General features: G+C 38.0%; 2 protein-coding genes across 2 annotated transcripts in view; both read right to left on the reverse strand.

Annotated features, from left to right (window-relative positions):
• Positions 1-5,408, reverse strand: part of LOC131343978 (uncharacterized) — a 7,183-nt gene extending 1,775 nt beyond the window's left edge. The window contains exons 1-10 of the mRNA XM_058375874.1: positions 5,337-5,408; positions 4,867-4,980; positions 4,408-4,521; positions 3,947-4,060; positions 3,486-3,599; positions 3,025-3,138; positions 2,564-2,677; positions 2,085-2,168; positions 1,847-1,915; positions 1-1,750 (exon numbers count right to left, since the gene is read on the reverse strand). The exon at positions 1-1,750 is cut by the window's left edge and continues 189 nt beyond it. Of these exons, the coding sequence (XP_058231857.1) occupies positions 1-1,750; positions 1,847-1,915; positions 2,085-2,168; positions 2,564-2,677; positions 3,025-3,138; positions 3,486-3,599; positions 3,947-4,060; positions 4,408-4,521; positions 4,867-4,980; positions 5,337-5,408 (2,659 nt within the window). The remainder of the gene's footprint in view (positions 1,751-1,846; positions 1,916-2,084; positions 2,169-2,563; positions 2,678-3,024; positions 3,139-3,485; positions 3,600-3,946; positions 4,061-4,407; positions 4,522-4,866; positions 4,981-5,336) is intronic.
• Positions 5,409-5,783: 375 nt separating this feature from the next.
• On the reverse strand, positions 5,784-8,624 carry LOC131344100 (histone-lysine N-methyltransferase set-1-like). Its single transcript, XM_058376066.1, has 3 exons — positions 7,461-8,624; positions 6,481-6,673; positions 5,784-5,903 (listed from the first exon to the last, which is right to left on the reverse strand). Exons 1-3 carry the CDS (start codon positions 7,493-7,495, stop codon positions 5,784-5,786), a joined length of 348 nt encoding a protein of 115 aa, XP_058232049.1. The 5' UTR covers positions 7,496-8,624.
• Between the last annotated feature and the right edge of the window lie 501 nt (positions 8,625-9,125).

The raw sequence follows: 9,125 nt of genomic DNA on the forward strand, positions 1-9,125 counted from the left end.
TGAGGTTCAGAACATTGGACAATGTTGCTATGTGTTTACGCAGCTTAGTCGAAGAAAGTGCCTTTGGATTCCTTGCTCCACATTCTGTTGCAAATTCTCTAAGGCAATCTGATCCCCTAAAATGAGACAATGCTGCGGGACGTGCAAACATGTAAATGTTTTCGGATGGAATACCACAATTTTCTCTTTTCTCTACAAGAAGCTCCATATTTTTTTGCATTACAGGTGTTAAAAGAACCGGAACCTTTCGTCCTCTCTTTCCACGAATTTCAATTCGGGTAAAATGATTGCAGAGTTTCTTTTCAAGCTCAGAAAGTGCAAGAGCAATATCCTCATGCAAGTCATCTGCATTTCTGCTGATAAATGCCTTTAATGGCATTTTTGAGACCTCACCCTCTCTTCTCCGATTAAAGAGGATAGTCTGAGCCAGAGCAATCTTAGCAAGCTGTGACCAATTCTTGGTGGAAGCATCTTTGGATAAACTCTGAAAGTACTCTTCTTGCTTTTGGTCAAGAAACAAATGTAACATTTTCACATCCTCAGTAAAAGGAAGAACAAGTGGAGCATTCCACTTAACTTCTCTCTGAGTCCGGAGTGCATGTGATGATATCAGCTCGCTCCATCTTGCCATATACATTTCTGAAAAGTTGCGTGCTTTTTCTGCTCTTTCACTGTCTCGATCCATCATTGCTTGAAATGAAACCAAAGAAGCAATCTTCTGTAAACTATGACCAAGCTTTAATGCGAGGGATGGTCGTTGAAATGTGCACTTTTCTTCATCATAACCACTGGATTTTCGAACAGCTGTTATGACATACATAAAGTTAGCTGGGTCAATAAAATCCTCCATTTTACGCAAGGGTGTAACTTCCCTCGCTGTAATTAGTAATCTTCCAACTTCCCTCATTTTCTGTCGAATATATTCATGCTTGCTGATATCTGAGCCTACTCTGTTGTAAAAACACTCCCCCAATCTTCTGATATAGAAGTCCGAATTAATAGCAAGCAGCACACTGTCATAGGTCATATTACTTAACAGTTTCCACAGGCCAGCACTAGTTCCAGGAGGTGCAGGTCCCATGTAAGCATTTTGTGAGAGCACCCTGTTCTTTCCTGGTTTGGGATGGGATTTAACATTTTTACTCAGCTCACATCGTTTCATATGACACCAAAGATACTTCCTAGCAAAGAGTCCTTGACAGTTGGAGCAGTGCACAAAGGTTTTGGAGTCACAATCTTTTCTCGGCTTCTTACAAGGTACAAGATCACCTTTTCCAGACTGTACAACCTCTGCATTATGAGCAAAATTCCCTCTATTCCTTAAGTGATCTAGCAAGTTTTTCCTTTCTTTTGAACCTTTTGGAAAACTCAAAGCTTTCGCAACTTCTGACTCTGTGCTATGAACCTGCTCTAAATGTCTTGCCATTTTTGATAGTGGTTTGCTGCAAAACAAACAGTACTGTTTCTTGTCATACACTCTTGGTTTTTTAGATGTCTTTGAAATTCCTCTGACCAAAACCGAGCTTGACTGCCCAACTTCAGCTTCACTGTCAGCTATAGCACTGGACAGACCAGTAGTAGGACTGAGTGAAAGATTTTTTTTAGTTTCAGCTTTCTTTTTAGTACATGAAATTGTATGACTGCAGGCACTTGTATCTGAGCTACTATATGAAGACTCAGGGACATAGTCATCTTCACTGTTTTCCAAACTACTGATGGAACAGGCATCATGGCTGCTTACCTCATGAAGCTATAAAAAAACAATATAAACTTAAATTTGAACATTAATTAAAAGACTGCTGCAGACTTTAGTTATTTTATATTAAGACGTTACAATTTATTGTACCTGAGGAGTGCTTGTATCCACAGTATACAGTATACAGTATTGGTCACCAGCAAACATTTCATCTGCTACCTGCTTAAAAAGTTCAAAAATATATAATGAAATAAAAAGAATAAAATGTAATAAGATCTCAAAGGATTTCAGGTTTATAAAATAGTAATGTGAAATTGGTGTAAAAAATTATTTGCCCTTGGATGACATTTTGACATGTATAGCTAAAAAAACAAAGGTATCTTCTTGCCTGATTTAGGAGTGCAGATGCCTGCTGCTGATTATCTCCAGATTCTGGATTATGACTTTTTTCATCCATTACCCATTTTTTTACCTGAAACCAAAAATTCAGCCTAAAATTAGACCATGATAAGTGGCTAGAAAGCATAAATGTGTGCAAAATATTTTCCTAAACAAAGATGCTACAAAAAAATGATGACAAAGCAACTGTCTTCTGTGGATTTGGTGTATACGTATTTTTAGGCAAATACACTCCAATTAAAGAAGACATTTTAAGAAAAACATCTAACATTTTTAGAGTACACATATTGTGGGGACATTGTGTAACGTTTCATGTCTAAACACAATGTGGGGACCCAGTGGGGGATGGGCACTACTTCATCTGCTAGCTGAAATCAGTGCTTTTTAAACACTGGTAGAGTCCATTGTAGATTGTGGGGACTTGACGGTTACTGTATAAAAAAATGCATTAAAATGGCAGTTTCATACCTCTGTACTGAAAGCTGACTTATTCTCGGAATGCTGGGTGTAAAGGGGATCATCTCCAGAGGTGCTGGCTGATTCCACATGACCAGTGTCCACTTCTGTTCCACTGTTTGTCACCTGAAACAAACATAACCATCATTAATTAGCCAAAAATTAAAGAACTATCGGCAAACTAGTACTAATACAAACAGGGTAAAGTTGTAAATAAACATTTTTAGTCAAATACACTCCAATTAAAGAAGACATTTTAAGAAAAACATGTAACATTTTTAGAGTACACATATTGTGGGGACATTGTGTAACGTTTCATGTCTAAACACAATGTGGGGACCCAGTGGGGGATGGGCACTACTTCATCTGCTAGCTGAAATCAGTGCTTTTTAAACACTGGTAGAGTCCATTGTAGATTGTGGGGACTTGACGGTTACCGTATAAAAAAATGCATTAAAATGGCAGTTTCATACCTCTGTACTGAAAGCTGACTTATTCTCGGAATGTTGGGTGTAAAGGGGATCATCTCCAGAGGTGCTGGCTGATTCCACATGACCAGTGTCCACTTCTGTTCCACTGTTTGTCACCTGAAACAAACATAACCATCATTAATTAGCCAAAAATTAAAGAACTATCGGCAAACTAGTACTAATACGAACAGGGTAAAGTTGTAAATAAACTTTTTTAGTCAAATACACTCCAATTAAAGAAGACATTTTAAGAAAAACATGTAACATTTTTAGAGTACACATATTGTGGGGACATTGTGTAACGTTTCATGTCTAAACACAATGTGGGGACCCAGTGGGGGATGGGCACTACTTCATCTGCTAGCTGAAATCAGTGCTTTTTAAACACTGGTAGAGTCCATTGTAGATTGTGGGGACTTGACGGTTACTGTATAAAAAAATGCATTAAAATGGCAGTTTCATACCTCTGTACTGAAAGCTGACTTATTCTCGGAATGCTGGGTGTAAAGGGGATCATCTCCAGAGGTGCTGGCTGATTCCACATGACCAGTGTCCACTTCTGTTCCACTGTTTGTCACCTGAAACAAACATAACCATCATTAATTAGCCAAAAATTAAAGAACTATCGGCAAACTAGTACTAATACAAACAGGGTAAAGTTGTAAATAAACATTTTTAGTCAAATACACTCCAATTAAAGAAGACATTTTAAGAAAAACATCTAACATTTTTAGAGTACACATATTGTGGGGACATTGTGTAACGTTTCATGTCTAAACACAATGTGGGGACCCAGTGGGGGATGGGCACTACTTCATCTGCTAGCTGAAATCAGTGCTTTTTAAACACTGGTAGAGTCCATTGTAGATTGTGGGGACTTGACGGTTACCGTATAAAAAAATGCATTAAAATGGCAGTTTCATACCTCTGTACTGAAAGCTGACTTATTCTCGGAATGTTGGGTGTAAAGGGGATCATCTCCAGAGGTGCTGGCTGATTCCACATGACCAGTGTCCACTTCTGTTCCACTGTTTGTCACCTGAAACAAACATAACCATCATTAATTAGCCAAAAATTAAAGAACTATCGGCAAACTAGTACTAATACGAACAGGGTAAAGTTGTAAATAAACTTTTTTAGTCAAATACACTCCAATTAAAGAAGACATTTTAAGAAAAACATGTAACATTTTTAGAGTACACATATTGTGGGGACATTGTGTAACGTTTCATGTCTAAACACAATGTGGGGACCCAGTGGGGGATGGGCACTACTTCATCTGCTAGCTGAAATCAGTGCTTTTTAAACACTGGTAGAGTCCATTGTAGATTGTGGGGACTTGACGGTTACTGTATAAAAAAATGCATTAAAATGGCAGTTTCATACCTCTGTACTGAAAGCTGACTTATTCTCGGAATGCTGGGTGTAAAGGGGATCATCTCCAGAGGTGCTGGCTGATTCCACATGACCAGTGTCCACTTCTGTTCCACTGTTTGTCACCTGAAACAAACATAACCATCATTAATTAGCCAAAAATTAAAGAACTATCGGCAAACTAGTACTAATACGAACAGGGTAAAGTTGTATATGTATTTTTAGGCAAATACACTGCAATTAAAGAAGACATTTTAAGAGAAACATCTAACATTTTTAGAGTACACATATTGTGGGGACATTGTGTAACGTTTCATGTCTAAACACAATGTGGGGACCCAGTGGGGGATGGGCACTACTTCATCTGCTAGCTGAAATCAGTGCTTTTTAAACACTGGTAGAGTCCATTGTAGATTGTGGGGACTTGACGGTTACCGTATAAAAAAATGCATTAAAATGGCAGTTTCATACCTCTGTACTGAAAGCTGACTTATTCTCGGAATGCTGGGTGTAAAGGGGATCATCTCCAGAGGTGCTGGCTGATTCCACATGACCAGTGTCCACTTCTGTTCCACTGTTTGTCACCTGAAACAAACATAACCATCATTAATTAGCCAAAAATTAAAGAACTATCGGCAAACTAGTACTAATACAAACAGGGTAAAGTTGTAAATAAACATTTTTAGTCAAATACACTCCAATTAAAGAAGACATTTTAAGAAAAACATCTAACATTTTTAGAGTACACATATTGTGGGGACATTGTGTAACGTTTCATGTCTAAACACAATGTGGGGACCCAGTGGGGGATGGGCACTACTTCATCTGCTAGCTGAAATCAGTGCTTTTTAAACACTGGTAGAGTCCATTGTAGATTGTGGGGACTTGACGGTTACTGTATAAAAAAAATGCATTAAAATGGCAGTTTCATACCTCTGTACTGAAAGCTGACTTATTCTCGGAATGCTGGGTGTAAAGGGGATCATCTCCAGAGGTGCTGGCTGATTCCACATGACCAGTGTCCACTTCTGTTCCACTGTTTGTCACCTGAAACAAACATAACCATCATTAATTAGCCAAAAATTAAAGAACTATCGGCAAACTAGTACTAATACAAACAGGGTAAAGTTGTAAATAAACATTTTTAGTCAAATACACTCCAATTAAAGAAGACATTTTAAGAAAAACATCTAACATTTTTAGAGTACACATATTGTGGGGACATTGTGTAACGTTTCATGTCTAAACACAATGTGGGGACCCAGTGGGGGATGGGCACTACTTCATCTGCTAGCTGAAATCAGTGCTTTTTAAACACTGGTAGAGTCCATTGTAGATTGTGGGGACTTGACGGTTACTGTATAAAAAAATGCATTAAAATGGCAGTTTCATACCTCTGTACTGAAAGCTGACTTATTCTCGGAATGCTGGGTGTAAAGGGGATCATCTCCAGAGGTGCTGGCTGATTCCACATGACCAGTGTCCACTTCTGTTCCACTGTTTGTCACCTGAAACAAACATAACCATCATTAATTAGCCAAAAATTAAAGAACTATCGGCAAACTAGTACTAATACAAACAGGGTAAAGTTGTAAATAAACATTTTTAGTCAAATACACTGCAATTAAAGAAGACATTTTAAGAAAAACATCTAACATTTTTAGAGTACACATATTGTGGGGACATTGTGTAACGTTTCATGTCTAAACACAATGTGGGGACCCAGTGGGGGATGGGCACTACTTCATCTGCTAGCTGAAATCAGTGCTTTTTAAACACTGGTAGAGTCCATTGTAGATTGTGGGGACTTGACAGTACATGTACACAGTACAGTGACATAAAAGCTATTACCAAGCCCATAATTTATGCATGGTGATATACTAATACTACGCTGAACAGCATGAAATAGTATATGTATTTGTCACTGACAGTACAAGATAAATCTCATTATGGAACCAACATAAAATCATATTAACAGTTTATTCTTTTCCCAGTGTTCAATATCCAATATGAAAATGCTATATAAATACATTCACTATTTCTCATCCAATTATCTACCATTGCTACAAAAAGTAACATTCTTACCTCAATCCTCCAAGCATAATCTCCATCTCCGTAATTATACGTAACCTCCTCTCCAGGTAGTATGTCTCTTAAAGCAAAAAGGCACAAATGAGGCTTTCCTTCCACAATGATTCTTTTCATTTTGCAGTTGGGGTTAATGTGGTCATCATTAACCAGCCTTCCAAGTGTGCCATCATCCCTTGCAGCATCAATACTGAATTTGAACAAACAGGAGACAGTCATTTAACACAACTATACAACTACTTTAATTGTGTAGTAAAAATATAATAAAATTGAAAAACCAAAAAAATCTTATAATAATAATAATTATTATTATTCTTTTTATTATTATTACTAGTAGAACTATTATAGTAACATTTTGCTTCCTTTTTCCTCTATTAAGTAAAAACAATTCTTCTAAACTGTGCTTATGTGACTGCAGGCAGACATAATCACGCATATACTGTATAGGAACATTTTATTGAAAAGAAACTAAGCAAAAAATGACTGTAAAATACAGTATTCAGGTCCTGTGTAAAACAGATTAGGATCTGTGTAAGGAATAGCACCTGAAAATTGAAAACAACTCGATATAAAAGGTAATGTGAGCCTAATCCAGGTGCGTGTCTGTACTTTTAATGTTAGTGATGCGCAGCTCAACAAAACCAGGCAGCAGTTCAAAGTTAATAGAAAATCTTGGGGAAAAAACAATAATCATGTATTACCAGTAAATGTTTTAAAAACGAGGTGAAGACTAAACTTCGAGCGGTCTTTTAAACATGGTGTTTGCACATAAAATATATGATGTAAACATTAACGAGTCACAGTACTAAACTCTTTTAGTTCTATCCAACACCAGTTTATTGAACATATTTCTTTTCAGACTGTCTCTATCTCTTTGTGCAGTGTGGCAAGTGAAAACTTTTCTCAAGGCATTTAAAAATCTGCACCTCAAACCCATATACAATAACAGAACGAATAGGAAACATATGTGTACTTACGTCCAGAATTTTCCATGCCACTTGAAGTCAAACATGAATCCTTTTAGCTTGTTGTGGTAAATTTGTTGTCTTCTTTGACTTTCCTCAGAACTGATCAGGTCTCCTCTATATTCCAGCACGAACTCTCCTTTAGTGAAGGCCACTAAAGTAAACACTCCTCTGCCTTAAGAATGAGAAAGCGTGCGAACTAACCTGACTATTTTAACACGGATAAATTCGAAATGCATTAATCTGGTTTGCTCACCTTTCACTGAATTAATGTAATTTACATCAAGACCTGCTTTATCACAACAGGTGGTGATGTGAAAAATAGCATCATTTGTTGGGCTTTTCCTCCGACGCATTTTCAGAACACTTTTTTAACCTTTATTAAAGGTATCTGGACTTCACCAATTCTGTAGGAATCTCTATGAAACATACATTGAATTTTCATAAACAATCTAGCATTAGCAAAATAAATGGACTTATATGGGGACAGAGGGCATTTAACTAGTAGCTTAATAACATTAGCTATACTGGGAACATAACTTAATACAATAAATTAAAAATATATTACTGTAATTATACTGTAACAGTTTATTTAAAGTATTTTAGTGATATTAGATTTTAATTTAATTTAATCTCATGGAAAATATTACCTTACAAACTTTGGATGCTGTGCTATTTAACAAGCTAAACCTGTGACAACAAAAGACCCGCCTCAAAAACAAAAGACTTCCTCATTGGTTCAGAGGGCTAGTGATTGAGCTGAACTCCCATTGGTCAAAACAGATAGCAACCAATCAGCGCTCTGTGGCTGGGGCGGGGTTTACTTCTGGCTCAACCAATCAGAGCTCAGCATTGCTGTATACGTCATCAAGTGTGCAAGCTCGGTTGTTTTTACAGTCTGGGGCCATAGAGGGAGTGTACACACTCTGAGCAAATCCAGCTGATACACTCGCACACTTTTTGCGGGTAAATGTCAATGATGGGGACTAACGAGATTTTTGGTGGGGTGGCTTATATCGATGAGATAAACATGTTGCCACGCTTAATATTGTGGGGACTCGATTTTAGGTCCCCACATTCACACAGGTCCCCACCTTATTGGTGTGTATTCAGGTTAATGTCCCCACATTATAAGGTTTGCAAACACACACATTCACACACACACACACACACACTGACACACTCACACACACTCACACACACTCACACACACACTCACACACACTCACACACACACACTCACACACACTCACTCACAAACACACACTCACACACACACACACACACACACTCACACACACACACACACACTGACACAATCACACACACTCACACACACTCACACACACACTCACACACACTCACACACACTGACACACTCACACACACTCACACACACACTCACACACACACACTCACACACACTGACACACTCACACACACTCACACACACTGACACACTCACACACACTCACACACACACACACTCACACACACACTCACACACACACACTCACACACACTGACACACTCACACACACTCACACACACACACACTCACACACACTCACACACACTCACACACACTCACACACTCACACACACTCACACACTCTTTAAAAATAATCTACAATTCTGTTGAAAGTGTTTAGGGTTGAGTTCAGTGGTCAGATATCT

The sequence above is a fragment of the Hemibagrus wyckioides genome, linkage group LG23 (assembly GCF_019097595.1).
Source record: "Hemibagrus wyckioides isolate EC202008001 linkage group LG23, SWU_Hwy_1.0, whole genome shotgun sequence".
Classification (NCBI taxonomy): Eukaryota; Metazoa; Chordata; class Actinopteri; order Siluriformes; family Bagridae; genus Hemibagrus; species Hemibagrus wyckioides.